The sequence below is a fragment of the Halichoerus grypus genome, chromosome 4, assembly GCF_964656455.1.
Source record: "Halichoerus grypus chromosome 4, mHalGry1.hap1.1, whole genome shotgun sequence".
Taxonomy (NCBI): Eukaryota; Metazoa; Chordata; class Mammalia; order Carnivora; family Phocidae; genus Halichoerus; species Halichoerus grypus.
Window position 1 is genome coordinate 155,851,219 of NC_135715.1, and position 25,989 is coordinate 155,877,207.

At 41.2% G+C, this 25,989-nt stretch overlaps 1 protein-coding gene across 3 annotated transcripts in view; it reads right to left on the reverse strand.

Moving 5' to 3' along the window:
- Positions 1-25,989, reverse strand: part of HECW2 (HECT, C2 and WW domain containing E3 ubiquitin protein ligase 2) — a 360,698-nt gene that overhangs the window by 97,500 nt on the left and 237,209 nt on the right. For all 3 annotated transcript variants that reach the window (XM_036097304.2, XM_036097301.2, XM_036097307.2), the window contains 6 exons: positions 24,450-25,799; positions 23,122-23,217; positions 13,508-13,658; positions 12,703-12,806; positions 12,077-12,201; positions 2,553-2,738 (listed from right to left, as the gene is read on the reverse strand). In XM_036097304.2, the coding sequence (XP_035953197.2) occupies positions 2,553-2,738; positions 12,077-12,201; positions 12,703-12,806; positions 13,508-13,658; positions 23,122-23,217; positions 24,450-25,799 (2,012 nt within the window). The remainder of the gene's footprint in view (positions 1-2,552; positions 2,739-12,076; positions 12,202-12,702; positions 12,807-13,507; positions 13,659-23,121; positions 23,218-24,449; positions 25,800-25,989) is intronic.

A 25,989-nucleotide genomic window follows, 5' to 3' on the forward strand; every position in this document is an offset into this window, starting at 1 on the left:
CTTCAGCTAAGATGTCCAGCTTAGGTAAAAATCTTATTCAAGTCCTAATGCACAAAACAGAGAGATTAGACTAATGTGATAAGCTTTCAGGCCTGTTTGATAATCCATTTTGTCCACAAGGCTGGGGGTCCTTCTCTATCTTTCATGCCAAACAGCGTTAAAATGCAAAGCCACCAGTAGACTGTGAGGTCAACTATCTACCAGCCCACACTCAAGGTTCTTTACAGTGCCTACAACTTTAGGCTGAAACCCCCAGATAAGTCTGAAACCCTCAGCAAGTAAAATGGACAGCTGTGTTGCCCACATAGCGAGATAATGCTTACCTCTGTTTAACTATGGAACTTTTTATAAAGGCTATGAGACAGAACTTGCTCTTAAGAATACATCATAATTCTTCTTAAGTAGTGTCCTAAATGGAACTTAAACTTTTCTCAAGGTCCAGGATTATTAATAAGCAGCTCTCTCCTGAAATGGGTCTGGAAAGTTATGACTGGCAGGAAGGGACTGTCCCACTATGTATACACAAGCTCCTGATCTCCTTTAGTGAAGGGTACAAAGTGACTTAGCAAGTTAAGTCTCAGGGCAGAAATACAGGGCAGCATTATCTCAACTTGGGCTTTCCCTGGACCCATGGCTCTCCTTAGGACACAGGTAAAATCTTGTCAAGAGTTGAGAACAGAGCTGAATTCCTGGCATGGTACTGCTCTTTTATACCCAGGTATAATACCATCAGTTACTTCCCAAAGTCTTTACTTGGACCATCTACACCCTTCCATTCAGTAGAATGTTTAGAAACGTTGGGCTCTCAGGCTGCTGAACCAAACTTAGCACCAGCAATGTGACATCTTTCTCTGGGAGGAGAAAGTACTGGAAGTGCCAGGTGGCCCTGCTTCCCCTTCCCTAATGTCTTGGAAAGGTTTCCCTGCCAGGGACATAATCACAAATCCATTCTCTTTCATCTATTCTAAACTTGAGACTTCTAATCCTCTCTGGGCTAGGAATTATAAGTTTATTAAAGAAATTTACAGAAATCAAGTCAATAGTTTCATTGAGAGTCTGAGGGCTCTTCCCATGCATTAAAATACATGCTCTTCATAACATCTATTTGGGCTGGTTATAGGTTCTCAGATAAGATTGCTGGAAGCTGAGCTCAAGACGAGTAATATGCTACTATGGTATTATTGCTAGAGGTTACACTGAGGGAGAATGGCATTTCTTGAGTATTTTAACATTTCATTTGCTTTGAATGCTCTTTCCCTTATACGGTTTACTCCTCACTTTGTTCAGGTCTCTGTTCACATCTAGCCTTACCTGGGAGGCATTCCCCGGCCACCCTGTATAAAATAACTCTCCACTCCTGAGACCCCATTCCCTGATTTTTTTAAATCGCAGCAGTAATCAGCACTTGGCATGCTATTTGTGTATTTTCTGTCTCTTTCCATGAGAATGGCAGTCCTATGAAGTAGCTGGCTTATCTGTTTTGCACAGGTGCTCTATAAATATTTGTTGAACGAATGGGCGAAGCATGATTAAATACTTTAAATATCATGTCATTTTAATCCCCTCCATCCTTCAAGTCATGCATGTCAAGTCTTCTTACAGCTAAGGGAACTGAGGCTGGTTACTCAATATACAGAGAGCATGCCGTGGTTAAGAGCATGGACCCTCGAACCAGACTGCCTGGGTTAGAGCGCAGCTCAGTCACTGCCCCTCTCTGTGACCCTGAACAAGCCACCATACCATTCTCGACCTGAGGCTCCTCATCTGTAAATGTCATCAATAATAGCAGCATTGCCTCACAGAGTTCTTGTGAGGAGCCTTATATGTATAAAGATCTTAAACAGTTCATGGCCCATAGTAGGCACTAAACCAGAGTTAAATAAATAAAATCTTAGCCTAGAAACACCTTATAAAAATTACTAACTTTCTCATTCTGATTTCTTACTTATAACCACATCCTGATCACAACCCGGCTTTCTGGTACATCTGTCCGTGAAGGAAGTGCAGCCATGGTTACTCTGGTCTGTGTGACACTTACGTATTTCTCATCATACGTGAATTCATCTGTGAGTCTTGTTTAATATGCTAACAAAATCAGGGTTCTGAACCAACAACACCAAGGCCACAGTGTAGTTGTGTAGTTGCTCACGGACCTCCTAGCCACTTCCCCCAAACAATACCACAACTTTTAAATCAACTATCCATAACACAAGCTGTATAACTAAGGAGGAGGACATGTCCCAGCCTAAGAAATCTTTTCTCTAAACAGCAGAAAAGAGAGAGAGATCACAGGCAGAAGAATATTTAGGCAAAAGGGAGTATTTCACCAAACAAATGCCCTCGCACCTGTCCACTCCAGACACTATTTCAGAATAGCATAGTAACTGTTTGTAGAAACAACCTGCTTGTCCAGGTTTCACTCGAACCTGGACATGGAATGTCTCACCTCACAAAGGGCTTTTAGCCCTCCCTTGAATGGCTGAGCCAATGCCAAAGCCATAAGCAGCCCACTGTCATTCAGCAGCTTCCCCACGGCAACTCCCTCATGTTACCTTGCCCTGATGATCGTGTTTCATCTCCCAGCCCCTTGGCAGCTCCAACTGTTTGTTGGCGAACATGTTGAGGAATCCCACAAGATCTCGGTTATGCTGGTAGCGTTCAAAGTGGTGGGTGTCCCGCCGGACTTTGGTGATCATGTGCTTCAAACACGTATTGTTTGTAAACATGCGGTAGGCACTCTGGAGGAAAGAATAGAGAGCCCACATTAACCTGCTTGGGACCTGCAACAGCAACGTGCTTACCATGCAACATAAGGCATATATAGTCTTCCAGTGGGCATAGAAGCTTCAACGTAATTCTAGACTCACACATGGAAACAGCAGGCTGAGCACAATATTTTGATCAAAATAAAATAGCAAGACTACAGAAAGTAAGGAACCTTCATGGATGATGTCTAGTTTCCTAAAGAACAAGAATGCTTCTGTAGAATCTCATTCCACAGGGGATGTTAGGTCCTAAAGGTGGTCTTAGGCAAAAACCGCATAGTCATAGTCACACCATGTCAGATACAAATATACCACCTCACAGTGAGCCCCAGCATAGCCAATTTTTCCTCCAGCACTAGAAAAGGTGATTGGTCTTTGGGTGAGTGCCAGATGAAGCAGTTGGCATACATTTGCAGCCAAGTTGTATGGAAAAATGCTTGGCCATATATTTGAATAGCAGGAGTATATGCAATGGGCTGAGTTGCTCTCACTGAGAGTCAAATTCAACTGAGACCACAGTACATAAAGGTTTTTCATCTTATACCTTCTTTGAGGCATAATCTCAGTGAATAGAATGGCAGGCAGAACTGCCTGGGCTGTATACGTATTTTTTTTCTTTATTCTTTCTGTGTGTGTGTATATGGCTGAATTTATACAGCTGAAATGCACATTTAATAAAATCCCACTATACAACCACACAAAAAAGTGATTGTCTTGTAAAAAATGCTATAGTCTTCATCTCTATGATACTTAAACGAGATTCCAAAAATTAGCCGTAAGCCACGAGCAATCCACATATAAGTTAGTCAACAAATACTCATTGCATAATATCATGTGCCAAGAAGTAAAAAAGGAATAACTGTATGGAGCTATTTCCCTGCATTTTGAGAAGGAATATGATATTCATGAAATTGACAAGGTTGTGAATGATCTATTCCAGAATTCTATTCTTCTCAGATAGATTCAAAGGATTCTTCTTACCTTTAGTATCCCAGAGCCACTAGATTGAGTCTGGAGGTCTTCAGGCTTTACTTCATGGGTTCTGTTATTTGTTCAGTCTAAGACAGACCAAAGCAAACCCAAAAGAAACCAGAATCCCTGGAAATAATTTCATTTTAATGAACATTTACTGTCTTTGCTATGCCCAGTACTGTGGTAGTTATTGAGGATGAAAGATAAATGAGTATGACGACAGTTAACATTGTTCCTGTCTGTCCAGTATTCCTCAAGATGTGTCATGTTCTGGCCAAAGCATTTATTGATGATGGGAGTCCTTCTAGAGCTTTCTTCCCTTTGGCACAGTTACCATAGCAACTGGTGATGTTTGAAATGGTTGCTCCCCAGTCTGGGTCCCTGGGTCCCTGAGTAACTACAGGGATCAGAGAACCCTGATGACCCAATTTGGGATGAGAAACAAAGCTTTGTCAGCTTAAGCCACCAAGATTTGTTAGTTTCTGTTATTGACACATAGCCTAAACTTTATAACTTTAATATAGTTTTTCTGATTGATTCCATCATTATATACTTTTTGCTAAAATATTTTTGTCCTATCAAAACAAAAGGAAGAAAGGAAGTAAGAGAGGGAAGGAGGGAGGAGGAAGGAGGAAGGAAGGAAGGAAGGAAGGAAGGCAGGCCACACTGAACTATCCTCAAATACTAGTGCACTAATTCCTTAGTACACCTGAGAATAAAATACTTTGAGGTTGTATTTCAACCTGACAGTCTAAATGAGAGGAGGTTTTGATGGCTGCGAGAAATGGTGAGATTCACAGCACCGTGAACTCCCAAAGCAGGCGAGCCTACACAGGGGCTCCGGGCAATTACAGAGCACGAGAGAGTAAGAAAGTGATACCATGAAAACAGAGAAGGAGACCAATAAAAGAAGTTGGAGGTTGTCAGAGACGAACGTTAGCTAACTAACAGTTTAGCCTGTGGCTGACCCTGCCTTGGTGTTTTATGCACAATCAGCAAGGCATCTGTTTTTTGCATTTGGCTCCGTGCTGCTTATGTATTTTCAAAGAAGCCATTGCAAGCTTAGAGGCCTGAGACCACACTAGGTCAAGTGGCAGTGGCAATGAGCTTTCAAGTCATACTCCCTAATCAGTCTCTTAGGGACATGTTATTGTGGGATAATTCTGTCAGATAAATCATTATATTAACTGTTGTTCTAAGTAGGTATATCTCTTGGCCCCCCTGATTTCTTCCTTCCCCCATTAATCTAAGTAAATAGGCCACATCCTGATTCTTTATCTGGAGCACCAGAAATGCTCCTCTTTCAGCTAAAGAGAAGAAGGAGAACTTCATTAGGGCAAGAAGTAGTAATTAGGTGAAGGAACCTGTCCCAGCCCCAGGCGTGAAGTAATTCCCTGGGGTTGCACAGTTCTTTACGTTCAGGAGTCTTAAGGCCAGTCTTATAATTAATTACGTCCTTTCATTTTCCTCCTTTCCTCTCAGTAAGACATGTAACATAGTGCAAGTTCGAGTGATCTGTGAAAAAAGCCTCTACCAAAGTAAAGTAAGTGCAAGAAAGATTTCTTATCAGTAACTAGCGAACGATCTTTGGAACCATAGCTTTTTCAAGTCTGACCAACATGCACAAGACGGTAAGTGTCCATATAAAACCCTTATGGCAAATGGAAACATCCCTTCAGACTGCTAGATTTTTATAAGGAAATTATATATATATAGTTTTGTGACATTTATACACATATGTATGTTTATATATGTTTATATACATATGTTTATTCTATTTTTGTTTTTAAATATATACTATTTTTGAATATATATTTATATATGTAACTATATATGTGTGCATATATATATAAATATAAATATATACATGTATTTCAGAAAGAATATTTATACTCCAGTTCATATGGAACCTTTCTAGTCACAGCCCTGTCACTCATGGACAAAGAAAATCATTTAATCTCTGCCTCAGAGATTAAATCTTTGCTCAACTGTAAAGTGGAATAATAGTAACTGCCCTGCTTTCTTCATAGGCATGTGAGACTCAAGTCCAATGAAACAAAGGATGTAAAACTGCTTTGAAGAGGTAAAAATCACTATAAAAATACAGAGTAGAAGTAAGTAAAGGAATATATGAGGGATTATACCTACCATACCTATGTTATAACAGATGAATGATAGCAGTAAAATTGTTTTCTACTTTTTAGGTCTTTGAAGATCATGGGCCAGCATCCCACTTACTATTAACTAAAGAAGGTTTTCATAACCTTTCATTAATTATGTCCTAAGCCCTGTGCTAAGCCCCGAGGATACAGAGATGAGCAGAGGTCCATCATTCAAAAGGATGGGAAGGAACATTATAGGGAAAGGTGGGAGGAAGAGTTTCCCTGGAGGCAGAAAGCAGAGTTTGGAAATCAAAGGGCACAGTAGCAGTGAAAATACTGAAACACAGAGAGAACTAGCAGAGCAAAGAATGAGAGGGATCCCAGCACTCGAGAAACACTCAACAGGTAGGATTCGACTACAAGAGCTTCGTCTTCTGGGAAGCAGATACCGACAAAGCTGTGGGAGAAGAGAAAAGGGGCATTTCGTTCTCCCTCGGTGGTTCTGTAGTTCTCACCCGGTGAGAGTCTTCGGCGTTTGGGTTGTTGTTTTGTTTTGGTCTTAGAGAAAAAGATGCAGTAAACGGATGTGACTTTCTATCTGAAGCCAAAGTAGATTAGGAAAGAACAAACAGGCCCTATTTCATCCCATGATAAAGTCTCATGGTAATGCACAGAATGATCTCGTCTGGGAAGCGGCTGCATATGGAGTCACCAGCAGTACTGGGAGAGCTGGGAACTGTTACAGTAGATGGAACGCCTTTAAATGGTCTCTCCTGCGATTTAAAAGGTCCCCTTTAGTTACTGCTTCTCTACTCCAAAACTCCTTTCCTAACCTTATCCTCGGTTGTTTCCTGTTTTCCATGCAAGAACCTCATGGTTGAGTGAATGATCAACTGAACTTCTTTAGTGGAATTCTGTTAAAATAACATTCGTTTGAGCTTAATGTGTTTTGTTTGGTTGAGTGCTTTGAGGTGTTAGAAATGAAAAATATTGAGAGGAGTTGAGGGAAATGTTATTGCCATTTGGCAGCAGAATAAAAACATTATGTAAATATTCATTTCTTATCAATCAACCACAGTGCAAATAATAATCTTTTTTTCTTTTTCCTGGCATCTTTCTTTCTTTTCTTCTTTCTTTCTTTCTCATTTTCTTTTTCTTCCTTCCTTCCCTCCTTTCTTTCTTTCTTCTTTCTTTCTTTTTCTTCCTTTCTTTCTTTTTTCTTTCTTTCTTTCTTTCTTTCTTTCTTTCTTTCCTTTCTTTCTCTCTTTCTCTCTCTCTCTTTCCTTTCTTTCTCTCTCTTTCTTTTCTTTCTTTCTTTCTTTCTTTCTTTCTTTCTTTCTTTCTTTCTTTCTTTTTCTTTCTTTCTTTCTTCCTTCCTTCCTTCCTTCCTTCCCTCCCTCCCTTCCTCCCTCCCTCCCTCCCTCCTTTCTTTCTTTCTTCTTTCTTTCTCTCTCTCTCTTTCTTTCTTTCTTTCTTTCTTTTCTTTCTTTCTTTCTTTTCTTGTTATAGTGACCATATGTCCGGGATTACCTGGCCCAATCTTGATTTCATCAAATTTGTTCTTTTCAATAACATAGGTAAGTACATCAAAGCTAAATAAAATCTTTCATATTTCATAAATCCTTCATCAGGAATAGGTATACTGAGGGGTGCCTGGGTGGCTCAGTCAGTTAAGCATCTGACTCTTGGTTTTGGCTCAGGTCTTGATCTCAGGGTCATGGGATGGAGTTCTCCCCACCCCCGCTCAGCAGGGAGTCTGCTTGTCTCCCTCTCCCCCTCCCCCCTGCTCACACATGTGTGCTCTCTCTCTCTCTCTCCCTCTTTCAAATAATAAATAAATCTTTAAAAACAAAACAAAATAAAAAGAATAGGTATTCTGAATCCACACTTGGAAACTATAATCACTCATCTACAGTGAATGTCTCTCACGTTCACAAGGGATCAGATCTGGTCATTCATATACCTTATTCACAAAACAAAATTTATTATGAACAAAATCAAGTAACATTGCTTCCATAAGATGTATGCAGAGATATGAAAATAGCCTGTTTTACACAGTCTGTATTTTTAATCATAAGGGATTTTACATTATTTTCATCTAGCTAAAGAGTAAAATGGAGGGAAAATTTAACTTACTAGCAAAACTAATTGTAAACTATCAATTCATCTATTTTGCAATAGTTGTAAGAATATATTTTTGTATTTTTGAATAATATTTTCCCCATTAAGTACCAAGGAGTTTAATGGTAGAATTAATGTATTTCTACAGCTTAATAAAAGCCAGAATAATAATTTTTGGCATGTATGTTGGAAACATTATTCAGTTACATATTAGGAGACATATTTATGTATTACATTAATTAGACAAACACAGTCATACCAACTATAAAAGACATGACACTAATAATTAAATCTTGAGTTTTCAGAATTCGTTTATGAATACAATTTTGGAAGAAATCTGATCATACCAGCAGAGGGCAGTAGTATACACCTTAAAGCAAACACGATGCAAAAAAATGAAAAAAAAATACAAAAAACAATATTTTGTCTTTCAAGTTTTCCTTTAGAGCTGTTACAACCATATATCTACTTAATTTCATTATTTTCAATAAAAATGATTAAGTTACTGTTACATGAAATCTATTTTTTATGATTCTCTTAACATAAACTGATTATCTTCAAACCATAAAAAGATAGAATTAGGAAAGCTTTTAAGTTAATATACTCCTTTTGTATGTTGAACATTTTCAATAATATAAACAGGGAGTCTACTGAAACAGTCATGGATAATAAACAATTCAAGCAAAAAAAAGACTAGATAATAAATCCTAAGATTAGGAAACCAAATAAAAGTTTGCTTCATAACATTTGTTACATAATTTAGGAAAAAAAAAGAGTCTATCAAGTAATACCCTCTGCAAAAAAAAAACTGTGCAACTTATTCCCATAAATTCATACCCTGAGATCATTAGCAAGATAAATCCAGCTACTTTAATTTCTGCCATAGATAAGTCAGGGAAATAAGACTTCCTAAACCCAACAGAATTTAAATTTACACAAACGCATAGATGCACAGCATGGATCATCTTTGTGGCCGGTAACGAAGACAGTTCAGTTAGGAAAAAAAAAATTAAAATGCTTTAGAGAGAATACTTTAAAATCAAGATTGGCTTCCCAGCAAAAGATGTTTTGAAATCATGCCCAAGGAAAGGGAAAAACAATGAAAACATGAAGACAAAAGAAACAAAAAACCTTTAAGCTGCTGAGTATTTTCACACTGTTAAAATCTGTTATTTGTCCAAAGTCCAGATGCATTACTGTTGTGACAAAAGCAGTGAGGTCATTTAACGCAACATCTCTTTATTCTAGGAATTCCAAAGTTACAGGTCATAGGCCAATTGCATCAGAATCACTTAAGGAACCAACCAAAGAAACAAACAGATGCTTGGGGCCTGCTCCAGACCTAATGGACCAGGGTCTCTAAGATCCGGGAATCAAGAATATGCATTTATTTATAGACCTTGACCAAGTTTAAAAGCTACAGCCTTTTACCACAACCCAACAACTGTGAATCCAGCCTCTACTTGAAACAATGTAGTGATGAGGAAGTTGTACCCAAGAAGGCAGCCTGCACTGGCGAGCTGGTTGGTGAGGTCATACTGGCAGCTTAAAACTAGCTATAGCTGGGAGTATTAACATTACAGAAACCAGTAAATGCAAACCAGGCCTTGATATTATTTCGTGGGCTGTCTAGGATAGGTGTGGGCAAGCTATGGACCCAGGGGCTGGCTGCCTGTGTCTGCAAAGTTTTTTGAGATACAGCCACGTTAATTTGTTTACATGTTGTCCTTGGCCCAGAACCTGAAAATACTTACTTTCTGGGCCTTTACAAAAAAGTCTGTTGTTTTTTTTTAGATGTAACGTCTAGACTTAAGAAACTGATGGAGAAAATAAAATGCTAAAAATACAGATTAAACCTCACAATGTGCTGTTACACTGCATGCACGCGAGCTTACCCACGCGCACACGCGCGCACACACACACACACACGAAGATATTTAAGTCCAGTATTCAGAAACTATTACCTGGCTCAAAAAGAAGGTACTACTGACCTCACTAACCCAGGAGTGTGAAGCTCCAACTTGTGTCTCCCCTGCTTCACTGTTGTCTTAATGGTTAAAGTAGATGAAAACATTCGTGTTGGAACTACACTTGTCTGTAAACTACAGCTGTAGGTTGGCTACTGATACGACACTTCAGCAAAAAGCAACAAAAGCATTCTGTGTATATTTTATTATTATTTGTAAATTGTGTGCTATACATCCTTCACTCAGTAAAATTTGTAAGATACGCACACACACACACACACACAATTTTCCCAGAGCTGTTGTTGAACATTTACCAGCAAACCCTTGAACACTACTATCCAATCAACTGCTCTTTCTGGAAGCCTTTCTTTTCTCTTGTCCCCACCTACTAAAGTATTAACAAGAATGTCTGCTCTTCCTCCAAAACACGTCCCATATTCATCCACTTGCACTATCTCTACTGCTACGGCACTAGTCCCAGTTCCTTCTACATCTCACCACAGGACCTTTTCACTTGTTTCCCTGATGCCAGTCTTGCCCTCTAAAACCCGTTCTCAGCAAAGCAGCTAGAAGGAACTTTTTAAAACACTGACATTACACCCCTACAGGAAATCCCTTTAGAATAAATCCATTTAGAATAAAGCCCAAACTCTTTGCCAGATCATACCAGCCCTACTTTCTGAAGTCCTGCTCACCTCTCTGCCCTTATTATATACCACATCAGACTCATTCAAGCCTTAGAGCCTTTGCTTTTCCTTGGCAAGGAAGGTTCTGCTTCCAGACCTTTACCCTACTGGCTTCTTGACATTTTACAAACAGCTTAAATGTGGCTCCCCCAAAGAGGTCTTCCTGTCCACCCAATCTAAAGCAGTGCCTCCAGGAGCTCATCCTCGAGTACCCCCTCGCCCCGTGTATGGTACCTCATGCCATACCGCACCATTTGAATTACCTTTTCTGGTTCACTAGTTTGTTACTCTAATCTGCTCTGTCTTGTTGACCACTCTATCCCCAGTCTAGACTGTACCAGGCAAATCACAGGCATTTAATAAATCCTGGTTGAATGAATGCATGAACAAAGGGACAAAGAGATAAGCAAAGGAAAACCTGAGCTATCTGACTTCAAGCCTAAAGTTCTTCCCACCACAGAATGATACTGTTTTACAACAGTAAATGTGACAACTGTAAATGTTAGCCCACTCTTCCTTGTATAAAAGCCTTACCGTCTCTTAAAATTGTCCCCTATATGAGTCTAGGTTCATGTACCCTGGCTTCTGCCTACCTTCCCAGGCTCAAACTTGACTTTCAGGGTGTCCTGTGCCCTTGACCCACCAGCCATGCCAAAGGGCTGTCCTAGCAATCCTGTTCCAGTACTTCTGCAGTAATTACCCAGACAGCTCTACTTCATAGACCTTTAAAATATGCCTCTATTTATTGATTTATTTTTCAGATTCCAGCAATGTATACAGTTTATATTTTCTCTTTCAGAGAGCATGTGCCACAATCTCAAAGACCGATCTGACCACTGGCTGCTGTCGACGCTCAGATATTTAGTTACCTTTTTGCAGGCGAAATAAAGTGGTCATTAAGAGCTTAGTCTCTAGAGTTAGTATCTCTGGGATTTTAACCCCAATGATGCCACTTAGTAGGGGTATAACTTTAGGAATGGTTTTTTTTGTTTGTTTGGTTTGGGTTTTTTTTTTTTTATATAGGGTTGACACGCCACAGTACATTAGTTTCAGGTGTACCACATAGGGATTTGACAACTCTCTCCTTTACGCTGTGCTCACCACAAGCGTAGCTACCGTCTGTCACCATACAATGTCATTACAATACCACTGGCTATATTTCCTACGCCACAGCTCTTATTCCCATGATTTGGTCATTCCATCACTGGAAGACTGTTTCTTAGGAACGTTATTTAACTTTTCTATGCTTCAGTTTCTTTGTCTGGAAAAATGGAAATTTTATCTGATTCATAGGTGTATTGGGACCAAAGGGGTTAAAACAGATATAGTGCTTAACACAGACCTTGGGACACACTTAGTGCTCAGTAAACAGCTCTTGTCATTCTTACAATTACTATGTAAACCAGGATAATTTCTTTGGCCTCTTGCTTTTTCCATCACAGACTCTCAGATCTGATACTCACAGGGTTAGAATGCAGCACGGTGAAGAACTCTGGGCTGATGAGGAACTTCACAGGGGGAGACTGTAACAGCAACGTGAGCCTGGATCTAGAGGTAGAGTGGGGCAGGACGTTCTCCCGTCGGAAATCTAGATGGGGCAGACCACAAAGGCTTTCAGGGAAATTGTTCCATGTAGTGGAAACATATTTATTCACTTCCATCTATGTTTTAAAAGAACCAAAGAATACTTATATCATTTACTATTATTTTAATCCTCCAAACCCTCTTTGCTTTGATGTAAATTCATAGATAAAACCTGACTAAAATGGAATTGAGTATTTCTAGCCACTATGAACATTTTAATGCATCCTTAGATGTTTTAAGTGATCAGATTCAATCATTTTCCTCTATCCCACACATCCAGAGATTAAAGTCATTTATGTTCTATTTTGTTTTGTGATTCTTCTCTTACTACTAGTAAAAAGTCGAGGATTAGAAGAGGTCTCTGGTGAATTCTACTATTTGCATTGGATTACCAGATCTTATTGAAGATCAAAAATTCACTAAAAGAAAAACCTCATTTCTTGGAAATCCTTATTGTTTTCTGCTTTTCTGAGATTACAAACCAAACCAACCTATAGACTCTTACCTGCACTGGCTTGGTGAAAGTCAGCTTCCTCCCCTGCCCCATCGATAGCGTTGGTATTTTCCTCAGGCCTCTCGTTAGTCATGGTTCTGCGGATACTCTGGTATCTAAAATCAGGAGCCTAGCATTACAACACAGCAGCCTCCAAAATGAGGGACTCAACCATTCCCCCAGAGCCCAGAAATTTTCACCATCTTCTCAGCCTCAACCAAAGTTTCTTCCCCCAACCCCCTGCCCAATTCCCTGACATTCTGGGCCATCCGTTGTTTAAATAAATTACAATGCATTGAATTTCTTCTGTCTGTTGTTTGTGGAACATTTTCCTAACAACGTAATAAAACTTAAAAAGAAACTGCAGCCCTTAGCCAGAGAAAATTAAATTCTTATATTGTTAAAGAAAAGAACTTTTTATTTCATAGCCATTCATTTTCAAAAAAGAATGACATTTAAAAAGCTTAAGTTGATAATAAAGATGCATGATGAATGGAGATTCTAGATATTTAGAAAGGTATTTGATTCATATCATATATGTATATGCTCTGTTTTACTAAAAATCAATGCCTTGGGTTGGCGAAAGGGGTCATCATTACTTATTTCCTTTCTAGTTTCCAAACAAGCAGTGTATGCCTGTGGTTATTATTTTTTTAACCAAGAGAAGTTCACTGAAGTCTATAAATCAAGAGGTACCAGCTACATGTTAACGACAGGTCACCCAAAGATGAAAGAGAGACATCCATGTTTTCTACTGTGGCCCACATAAAAATAAGCCCAACCACACTACAGTCATAGTGAAAATGCCCATCCTCACCTCCGGTTCAGCTGCTCCATTTGCTGTATGGAGTTGGACCTCTGCAGCACTTGGGGGGCCGGGGGCGCTGTTGGCCGCTGCCACGTGGTGGTTCTGTTGACATGATCCACGTAGAAGATCCTGCCATGGCTGTCAATGCGTGCCTCCCAGTCTTCACAGTAGGAACGTACCGAGAAAGGTTAGAGGAAGAGCAGAGGCCATGAACGTGGTTCATTAACTTCAGCATGGGTTTTCCCTGACATGCTAGAAATTGGGGCTAATCACATATATCTCACTGCGTCATCAGGCACCTCCTTCAGTCCACTTCAGGATCTGTTGTGATCCGTTAGTAAACATACCCTGTGTGTGTAATACCCCCGCTTTAAAGAATCTCTGAATGTAGAGAATCCTTCCAGATCTGTCCACAATGCCCATCTTCATATATGAGTGCCAGTGTTTTATAAATACAAGTTGTTGTTATCATAAGACTTTGGATATTTGCATTGAAATTGGTGTCAATGATTGTTGTCACCAAAAATTGATTTCTCTCTCTCTCTCTCTTTTTTTCCAGCTTGAATGAAAGTATAGCTGGAAGCTTCCAAGTGCATATTTACATACAATTCTGGTAAATGTAGGGGCGCCTGGGTGGCTCAGTTGGTTAAGCGACTGCCTTCGGCTCAGGTCATGATCCTGGAGTCCCGGGATCCAGTCCCGCATTGGGCTCCCTGCGCGGCAGGGAGTCTGCTTCTCCCTCTGACCCTCCCCCTCTCATGCTCTCTCTCTCTCTCTCTCATTCTCTCTCTCAAAATAAATAAATAAAATCCTTAAAAAAAAAAAAAAAACAATTCTGGTAAATGTGGTCTTCAGAAGAAAATAATGCTAGCCCACTCATCAAATACTATCATTATCTACAAACTTCCATTTGCACTTTCCCAAAGATGAATACATTTTCAGAACAAGGGTAATTACTTGCCTTCAAGCTCAAATAAATACAACGTTTTAAAATATTATTTAATTTTATGTTTAAGCAATCTCATTAAGTCTGTTCACCTTTGTAAACAAATATATAAGTGCATGTTCAGTAGAAACAGAAAGCACAGTGATCTTCAGAGCCAGACCGACCTCCTCTGTGGCTCTCTAAAGGGCCATTCTCCTATCAAAATACACAAAGCACGAGCTGATCTTTTCAAAAGGCAAAATTTTGAAACTGACTGTAGCTGGGAAGTGCAATTTATACATAATATACAAAAACAGCAGAAGGATGCCTGGGTGGCTCAGCCAGTTAAACGTCCAGCTCTTGATTTCAACTCAGGTCATGATCTCAGGGTCGTGGGATCAAGTCCTGCATCTGGCTCCATGCTGGGTGTGGAGCCTGCTTGGGATTCTCCCTCTCCCTCTCCTTCTGCCCCTTCCCACCCCCACTCTCTCTCTCTCTAATAAATAAATCTTTAAAAAACAAAACAGCAGAAATCTATTCTTTAACCAGCAAAGTTTTTATACATCTCTATTTCTGTGTAAAATATTTTTTGAAATTAATAAGCACCTTTCTCCTTAGCAGCTCAATTATTTCAAAACTACCCATGTCATCACATAGCTTATCAACAGACACCATGGGTCTAACCCTGGAGACTAGGAGGACGGCATGTTTGCTCCTGACGCCCTATGGCATTTACTCTGGAGGTGAATAGAGCAAGTATTCTAACAAAGTTCTCAGGGTTGGAAAGACCTGAATGGTAGACCCCAGCCAGCAGCAGCTGATTACTGAGGGCTGCCTCAGTGGGGGGGTGGAAAGATCTGTTTTTGTTGATCCTAGCACATCGTAATTGATGACAAATGGCAAGAGAAAGAAAAATTGGGCTGAGAAAAAGCACCACACAGACAAAAAACAACTCAGTGTCACTCAGGCTCCAAGGTAACACAGACTTACAATGAACCAGCCTGCCAAACCTGAATTCTTTGGACACAGTTGCAATCTCATCAATGAGACATTTCCAAAAGACCTCGTGATCAGCCTGCCATAAGCTGACAAATAGGAACTACATTAGAGCCTTTTCAGAAACCATTTTCCAAAACCCTTTGATCTATTCCATTGTTTTGCTCTGCTCTTTGCATACTTTCCCATCTCAAAGATTTTGAGAACCAATTATTCCATCTCATTAGAGCCAGGATAATTCAAGCACATAGCATATGCAACTCAAATGCACAAGAAAACAAATGGCCATTTCTTTCCCCAAAAATGTTTACAGTAGCTTCCAATTTTAAAAACGTAGAATAGGTCAATTAGGGATAAAAACAGAACTGAAGCCAACTAAAGATAGTAGAAAGAGAGGTGCTGCCAAGCTCCCAAGATAAGCTTATAACTCAAATTTGGCTCTAAGTTTTCTGGCAGTTAAGGCAGAAAAGAAAACACATTGTGGCATACTTTCCATTTTCTGACAAAAGAAAGTAAAAAAAATATCTTCAAAGATAGAACTTTTTCCTTGAACAAACTACATAGGAATTTACCCCACAGAATGTGGTCTCTATAAGGGCCATATGGGTAAGAAAATGGGGGAGGAGGGAGAGTGGGGAATCTCTGCATATATTTACCACTACACTTTGCACATAGCATGAAATGAATGAACAAATAATTTCAATAACATAAAATCATAACAAAGAGATTCTTGTGTTCGCTTTCCACAAAGTCCAGGAATAACCTTAATGTATTTCAACAAAGACACCTCTGTGTGCCATGAGAAGAACAAGAAAATGAGGTCCGAAAATTTGCTTTCAAAGAACGTGGGACATTGGAGGCACATTAAGACTATCCCTATCAAATGTCATATCTTTAAATTGAGGCTGTTACTTAAGATCCCATAAAGAGAAATGCTGTCTTGCTGATTTCAAGTGGACACTTATCATCAGATTGAGAAAGGCTGTTCTGTTGTTGACTCTTACCCAAGTGGTCAATACCCTTCCATCCAGACAAAGACAGTAGAGGTGCCTATAGGAAGATTAGCTCTCTATTGTATCTATCAAAGTTTCTCTGCAGGGTGGAGAGAGGTGGGTATGGTTGCTTATAAATTTTTATATTGGGCCTGGTTTATTCTTGGTACAAGTAAGCATATGAGAACTCATTGCCCAGCATCAAAGTTTTCTTTCAGAGACCAGGATAAAATCAGACAGGCAGGATTAGAAGACTGGGAACTTGGCATTTACTTCCTTGTCTTGCCACATTGTAAAGTGGGGTGTATAATCAGTGTGCAATGAGTCTGAGGACAATGTATTGGGGTGCATATGTACATGCAGTGCACCAAATTGGGAAGTAGAAGGCCTGGGGCCTCTGGCCATGGCTTTGTCACACCTTTGCTCCATGACCTTCAATAAATCACTATACCTCTGAACCACAGTTTCTTTACCTGAAAAATGAGAGGGCAGTATTATACCTTGCTAAGATCCCTTTCAGTTCTAAAATCATAAGAATCTTCAAAATGACACCCATTTTTCTACATTAGGTTTAGTAAGAACCTATCAACATCTTATGTCTAGGCCAGAATTTGCAAACTAAACTCTAATTAATTTAGCCGTATAGAGCCAGGGGCTTTGGGGTCCTGAGAACCATCTGCCAACTCCGTGTTGGCCACCACAGCCCCAGTGTTACCTCTTGTGCCCACTGGTCTTCCACACGAGATTTTATTTGCATAAAGAGCTTCATGGCAATAACAAGGTTTGAGAACTGGTATCTACAGAAACGCTTCTCAAAGTGTGGGACTCCGGCAGTAGGTATCAGAATCACTTTGAGGATCAATAAAAATGCAGATTCCCAGGACACACCCTAGATCTGGAAAATCAGACTATCTGCAGTTAGGACTCAGTCATCTACATTTTTGACAACCTTCCCAAGTGACTCCTAGACACACTAAAATGTGAGGGACACTGACATAAATTTATAAGAACTTAAAGCAGCTAATTTACTAGACAAAGCCATGGAGCTAATGCTAGATTTCTCAGAGGTCACAACGTATAGGCTCACAAGAAACTAAACTTCATCCTAAAGACTCCGAACTGAAATCCAGGAGCAAGTGGACTGGGAGATATCCCGAGACTCAAACAGAACAGCCCCCTTTAAATAGCTGGACAATAAGGGGGAAATTAGAGTTGCAAAGTGTGTAAAAGTTCGCCCAGGCCACTGTCACAGCATTAATCCCTAGGCAGGCACCAGAGGGAGGCAGAGCAGGGAAGGTCTTGGACATTTCCAACTTTTAAAATCAGCATTTGTGGGAAGGAACAGGAGTCGTCCCTGTGATCCCTCTTCATCCCATCAGGCATCTTTCCCAGTCCTTTCATACCAGACCTTGGTCTGCGCTGGACCGTCCAGCTGGCTATGAAATGAAGCCGTGAACACATCTGGGAGAGTGTGGAGACTGGGAAGAAGATCAAAGACTAGCCATAAAAGATGGCATTTCAGGGGAAGCATGAACCACGTGAACCAAGGGGATGAGAGGACCACAAGTGGGACTTGAATTAGTTATAACTGGGTTTAGAAGGATGAGGAACCTGAACTTTGGGAAGTAAATGTATAAGCCACTATAAGAAATTATAAGAACCATGGTGTCTTCGCCACATGGTGAGATGATAAAGTTATAATGAACTGAAGGTATTCTAAGGAAAAAATTAAGCTTTTGTGGTAGATGCTGGACAGCAGTGTTTAAAAGATTAGTTTTTCCTTATTTTAACACTCAAGGAGGTGTATACCATTTGTACAAGTACAAAAGGAAGTTATCTATGATTTTGGGAGGCAGCATAGTAGGTCTACTTCCCCTTCGGGAGGGCGGGTTAGTGATCGAAACGGGCCCAAAGAGACTTCTAGGTGCCCGTCATGGGGCACCGGTGCACATGTATGCTCAGTTTGGGAGTATTTAGCAGGCGGAATGTGCTCTTCTCTGTATGTATATTATATTTAAATAAAAAGTTAAAAAAAATCTCAAACAGCTGCCTATGGTGGACCTTAATAGTCAATTTTTAAAGAAAGTAGCTTTTTAGATTAAAAGTATGAATTCTTCTCTTAAAATTCACTTTTAGGGGCGCCTGGGTGGCTCAGTCGTTAAGCGTCTGCCTTCGGGTCAGGTCATGATCCCAGGGTCCTGGGATTGAGCCCCGCATGGGGCCTGCTTCTCCCTCTCCCACTCCCACTCCCCCTGCTTGTGGTCCTGCTCTCGCTATCTCTCTCTCTCTCTGTCAAATGAACAGATAAACTTTTTTTAAAAGTAAATAAATAAAAATTCACTTTTAAGCTCTAGAAAATAAGAGCCCCTAGCCTTAAACATACTAGAAAGTTAGATTAATTACACCTTTCAGATTCACTGCCTTACTTTAAACCTTCATTTCAAAGGATGCTTTAATAATGAAAGTGCACAACCAAAAAAATGATAAACATTCTCCTGTGTTTTTCCAGACCTGCCCATTTGAACCTGCCACCTAAGTAGTACGCTAGTCCTAACAACGTGGCAATAATCCTGGGATCCTACAAGAGCCCAATAATCTAGATGGTTCATCGTGAGTCTAATCCTATTCCTACACTTTTGGGGGAAAAACACTCAACAGTTCCTTTCTGTCCCCAGTGCAGCAAGGGATTAAGTCACAATTATACTGGACCCAGTAAGAAAAATAAAATGGGTTTTCAGAAGGGGCTGAGCTGACATTTCTTTTTTTGCTTCTCTTAATGCTAAAATGACCAAGATCTGTCATGCTGATGATGTTCCAGGGGGCTTCAGCCCTGACCTGCCTCCAGCTGCCAGTGCCATCGATCACCTCAGAAGAAGATAAGCAAATTCTGAAGGCGCTCAGTGTGGATTCAGATTTAAGCCACTTCCAGGGAAGGCTCACCACACTGCCATGCTGCCCTTAAGACCTGGAGTGTTCTTATGTTGTATGGATCATGAGAGCATCTCTCAGCCAGGGATTGGAGTTACATAGCTCACAAGGTCATTTCTCAGGGCCCGTGGCCTAAAGCAAGAGTAAGATTCTGAAAGCAATTGGTAGGACATCGTTACAACTGTGTCATCTCTGTACTAAGTCCAAGAACAGGTCCCTGATTCTGAGATAAGAGGAATTAGATTAGAGGCTGAAGCAAACAAACAAGGAAAACTGCTTTGCATAAAAAGAGATCAAATAGATGTTCAGAGACTAAGTTATAACACTGATGCTTAGACCACCACATGATCAGCTGTAACAGGGAAAAGACACAGCGAGGGGTACCACCGAACCCCCTTAACTGAGTTCGTAAGTCCTCAGAGAGAAGCCTAAGTTTGCTGGGTGGTTTCTTCACTATATGTTAGCACACAAATTTCAATTAAGGTGAAAATAAGCTCAAATAACAATAATAATTAGGAAAAGAAAAAGAAAGAATCAAGAATGAGGGGCGGGCATCAAAGCCCAAGGTACAATGTTTCAGCAGCCTGCCCCACAGGGTTGTGGATAGCGATCGACACAAGGAGAAAAAAGTGCTCCTGAGTCTGATACAAAAGCTTAACAGAGCAAACCTGTCTGGGCTATGCTCATATTGTCACTACAACCACTTTTCTTCTATTTCAGGGCCCCTGGGGAAGAGTCCTGCTGAGTAATCTTAACCCAGAAGAAGGAGAAGAAAGTTGAGCACTTTTTGAGCCTTCCTAGGTTTGACCTCAAAACTGCAGTAGAATAAAGCTTCAGGGAAACCCCTAAAGCCTCTGATTTAAGGTGATGCTTGTACCTAATAGATAACACACCACCACACAAGCCACTACTCTGCTTCTAAGTAAGCTTTCAGAATTTATATTCATCTACCCACACAACAGTCCCTTCCCTTCTAATCTTAGATCAGAATACCTGATAGAGGAGAAGGAAGGTTTAAGACTCTGTCTCAACTTTTACTAGTATGGGATCGTAAACAAGTTACTTAATTTATCTGGGCTTCAGTTTCTCCATCTATAAAATGAAAGAATCATTTTAGCCAATTTCTACTCACTTGACCTACCTCATAAAAATGTAACAAAGAATAAAGAATGAAGCATGTAAAAGTGCTCTGTAAACTATAAAGCACTATGCGAGCTTGAATATTATAACTCATAGTGTTAAAAGTACAACTCTTAGCCTGAAAATAATTCAGCCAGGTCATTCAAGGGATGGACTAATCTGTACACTCCAACGGGATGCCCCGTGGCCGAGCCTCCCTGGAGACACTGCATGAAGCAGAGGCACGAGGCAGTGTGCAATGTGGAATGCCACAGCTCCAAGTCAGAGGCACGGCCCGAGGTGGTAGCAGAGTTGCCCAGTTGGGAAAGGAAGGCAGAGAACTGGTGAGGTTGGGGACAGACAACTAGCAGGGCAGCCATGTGATTAAGTAAGGTGTTGAAAGGATGAGACACACATGAGAATAGGAGGGGCTGAAACACTGGGAGGACAGAGCTGAACAGTAATCAGGCATGCTCAGACCATAATCTGTAACCTAGCCTTGATAATAGAAATCCCCAAATTTGTAAGTTGCAAGTTGCATAAAAGGGATTAAGAATTTTTCTCCTCTTGGGGCACCTGGGTGGCTCAGTCAGTTTAAGCGGTCAGCTCTTGGTTTCCACTCAGGTCATGATCTCAGGATCCTGGGATTGAGCCTCTCGTGGAGCCCTGCATAGGGTTCCACACTCAATGGGGAGTCTACTTGAGGATTCTTTCTTTCTCTCCCTTTCCCTCTGCCCCTCCCCCCCACTCTCTCTCTCTCTCTCAAAAAAAAAAATATTTTTTAAAAAAAGAATTTCCTCCTCTTCAGTTACTCATTAAACTGGATATACTATTAAATTGCTGTTTTGCTTTTAGATATATCAACTTATTAAAATAAACCAATTGTTTATTTTTTAAAATCCTAAAATATATTCTGTGTAATAAAAATACCAGTGTTTAAACAAATGCATTGAAATATCACAAAAAGTGGTCAGTTTCAGCAAGAAAGTACTTGTCTGTATTATGCAATCCGGAAAACAAAATCATGGTTCAGTAAAATTCAGAGCAATTAGATGTGCCCAGGAAGATGCCATTTACCCATACTCTGATGTGACACAATGCCTCTGAAACTCAAATTACTATTAATCCACATACACATATAAACAGAGCTCTTCCAGAACCCTCTCCTCATGTTCCCAATTCATTTTTTTCCTATTATATCTAAGTATCTCCCAGGGATATTTTTCTTTTCTGTCTCTAATCTTTTCTCCAGAGGTAAACAATAAAGAATTTTTTTATTCCCCCACCTGCTTAAGATGACATACTGGTTAATTAATCTCTTGGTCTATTTTTTAAAGTTGCTTAAAATATACATTTCCTATAAGTAACTACCTTCAATCATCAAAATACATGAACAAGGGGAGGAACTGTACACAAAAGAATTTCCAAAGGATCAAGCCAATATTTTGACCAATTGTACATAGTACTATTCAGCTTTTTTGTTAACACTCACCAAAACTAAGCATTCAGCATTTCAGCCCTACATATGCATAGTCCCACGCCCCCACTTTTATGTCTCACCATTTAAAAAAATTTTTTTTTAATTTGAGAGAGAGATAGAGCATGATCAGGGGGAAAGGGCAGAGGGAGAGGGAGAAGCAGATTCCCTGCTGAGCAGGGAGCCTGACACGGGGTTCGATCCCAGGACTCCAGGATCATGACCTGAACCCAAGGCAGATGCTTAACCGACTGAGCCACCCAAGCACTCCTATGTCCCACCATTTTTAAAACACAGAAGGCCAAGGGCATCAGCTTCTTGCTATGATCACCTATAAGGTGGGAGAGTTGAAAGAGTGAATAAGAAGAAAAAGCAATAATGCAGAAAGATGTATTTTCCAATGTGTTCCCCTATAAGCAGTATTTACTGAGCTTTGTTACTGTTCATCAAAATGCTTGCTCTTACAGAGCAATACTGCTTTAAGGGATCCTGGACATTTAAACAGAGCTTAAATGATGTCCAGATTATGACTGGCCATGGGTATCGCTCGGACCTGTGGATACAGGTTGCACAACTATTTTTCCAGAATCCCTCATCCTCAACCATCCCCCCTTTAAGTGTTACATGTTTCTTGAAAGTGAAAGAAATGACCTATCTTTCAAAACCTCAGATAATTATCATGCTCCAAATAAATGGTAGACCAATTTCTGAAATTATTAACACTTCTCTGCATATCCCCAAGGAAAAAATCAGAACACTGTACTTAATGATTTAAAATGCTGTAAGTGAATAGAAAGAAGTGTATCACATAGAGTGAGGCTTTTCTAAGAGACCGTACCAATTTGTCTCCTAACTGAAAATTCATGCTGCCGTTAGGCATAATTTTTAAAATTTTCTATTATGAACCCAACTGTCCCAAATATCTGTTTCCCAATTACAGTATTGACTCTACGGATATTACAGTATTGCTCCACCCCATCCCCCACCCGGCTGCCTCCTCATTCAGCAGGACAGTGCCAACAAGGAGTCGTCAGCCTAGCACTTTCCAGTCTGCAGCTGCTCTGCCAAGGGGCAGCCCTGAGATCCCTTTCTCTCATCTCTCATCTTTTCGTTCCCGTGGGAAGGATCTGCCTGTCCTCCTTGCACCCTCCGAGCAAGGCGGACCCCTTAGCGAACAGGCGCTCACTTGGTGGAAGAGCCTCGTCCACCCTCTGGTAGCGGCTAACGTCTTGGCGCACCGAGGGCAGCGATCTCAGTGGCTGGTGGCCATTGGTTTGAGAACCTAGGATTAAACAGAAAAAGGTACTTGGGTAGTGTTTTCCCCTTCAGTGTCAAAACAGTCTTTGTGAAAAACAAAAACAAAACCAAAACAGCAACAACAAGACCCAACATAAATCCTAGAGCTAGTCTCTTTCCTCTCTTTAGTCTCCTTTTCCATATGAGGACCCAGAAACAAAAGAAAAGAACAGGAGCTGAATGCTCAATCAGAAGAGGGTCTTCTAGAGAAATGTCTCTCTCTCTACCCATCCCCCCCCCCCACTTTCTCCTCTCCTGGCTGGTGCTGGTCATGCGCCAATGTTTTAGGGCCACATAGTGGCCGCAAGATGATGAAGGAAACAAAAACAAAAATAAAAGGAAAAGAGGAGGAGGAGAAAAGGGGGATGCTTTAGGTAGAAAAATAAATTACAGAATAAGAAAATCATTCCCATTTCTGAGTCTGAGCTATTTAGGCACAGTGAGTTATCCTTAGACTTTCTGATGCATCAAAGGAAACATTCTACCAGGTCATGTTCACTGAGACATAATACAAATTTTATGTGTAAATCTACATCCCCAGATACTAAAACAGCTTATTCTTCAAGTGTCAGAACGCATCACCTAACTTAGTTAACATTTTTTGTACTGCAGAAGTAAAAAATATTACAATTGATGCAAAGTACATATTAAGTTCTGTTTTGAGGGTTTTATACAAAGAGGAGTAACTTAAGATGTTCCTGAAAGCGGGGCGCCTGGGTGGCTCAGTCGTTAAGCGTCTGCCTTCGGCTCAGGTCATGATCCCAGGGTCCTGGGATTGAGCCCCGCATCGGGCTCCCTGCTCGGCGGGAAGCCTGCTTCTCCCTCTCCCACTCCCCCTCTTGTGTTCCCTCTCTCGCTGTGTCTCTCTCTGTCAAATAAATAAATAAATCTTAAAAAAAAAAAAAAAAAAAGATGTCCCTGAAAGCCTCTACACATTACACTGATGTTAAAGCTGTCTTTGGTTTTGTATCTACAAACCCAGGTCCCACTGGAGATTCATTATTGAAATTTGAAGACTACCATTTGACAGGCCTCTTATTTCAAAAACAGAAGATCTGTTTAAAAAAAGAAAAAAGCTAACTGTTGAGGACCAAGGTGAAGAAAAGAATTCAGATAACATGTGACCTGCAGTATAATTTACATTGAGGGACAAAACCCCAAGACTTCTCTTGAAGCGGTATGCTTGAGCCAAGAGCCATACCGACTTGTACATCCTACCTCCGGTGGCGCCCTCCTCCTGGGCAGTGGCCCCTTCACAAGCCCCGTGGGCATCCCCAGCATCACCCTCTTCTTGGGGCTGGCTCTCGGCAGCAGCAGCTCCCTCCAGGCTCCCCCGCCGCTGCCAGACCTCCCCCACCTCCTCCTGGTGAGGTGGAGGGGCCGAGTCTGCCCCTGGCCTTTCCTCCTCTCCACTGGGCACCTGCACCACAGGTAAAGCACTGGGAGTGCGTATGGAATCCTGCGACCCTTCAGCGGGGCCACTGCTGATGGGCTCTGCTGCACAGGCTCCATCTTCCTCCTCCTGAGAAGAAAAGGCCGGGGTTTCGGGAAAGCGTGCACTCTCAAGAGACGAGCACCGCGTGTCCACCGAGGAGAGCTGTGTGGTAACGCTCTCATTGCAGGAGCTGTCGGCGCCTTCCAGGTCGCTCTCACCCTCCGGCCGCGTGCTGGCCTCGCTCACGCTCTCTGTCCTGGCAGGGTCACTGGGCTCTGTTTCAGAGGATACCTGGGAAGGCTCAGACCCCTGATCCAGGGACTCAGTCTCACTGATGGCTCTGCGGCTTCCTCCTGACGTGTCGGAAGTCCCCGTGTCTGCCCCACTCGTGGGCTGATCCACCTCCTGAGAGCCACACAATTCGGTGCTGCCCTGGTCAGCACTTGGTTGAGACTCTGGGCCATTTTCACTTTCATCTGGGACTGGGCCTGGGGGTAAGGAGGCCTCTGCCAGCTCTGGAAGATGTTCTGGCTTATCCTCGAAGGAAGCGGCTTCATTTGTGGGGGCTTCCTCCACTTCCACTGGGTTGTCTTCTGGCTTTGTTTGTGATGTCAGGCTCACATCATCAGTTCTTGATGCCGTGCCAAACATTATTAGCCCTCCTTCCTCCTCCAAGGAAGATGGATATCCTAGGTCTTGCTGGAACTCGTGGTCTTCCTCATCTGAGTCGATATGAAGCATTGCATTGAGTCTTGTGTCAGTGGGAAAACTACTCCTTAGTTTTGGAGAGGCTCCCATGGACCTCTCCGAGCAGGTGGCCGTGCCCGGCCTGGAATGGCCATTGTGTTCAATCGCATCTAAGTAATCATTGAGTGAATCCTGACGTCCTCGGGGAGGTGAGGTCCTTGAAGAAGTAGAGGTTAATTCCTCTGTGTCTATTTCCAGAGTAGAGCTAGTCCTGAAAGAATGCTTGGGCGTCCCATCAGCAGCACTGTCCTCAGAAACTGGTCCATTAGAACAAATGGGGCTGTCATGATGGCCCCCAGGCATGTCCTCCTCATCAGAAGGGCTTCCTAGGTCTCCATTTACAGTATTGACCCCAAGTATTGTGCCAACAGCTTCTGGAGAAGCATCTAAAGGAGAAAACAGCATTTATTAAAACAAAGTGGTAATAACAAACTTTTAATGTCCTATTCCTTTGCCACCCATCAGTTCAACAAATTCAGTCATCCCATTAAGGCCTCTTTACAGTATTATTGCCTTGAGAAGATAAGCAACTCACTCCTAAATGAGTATCTTGTTGGTTAGTTTGACATATGAAGT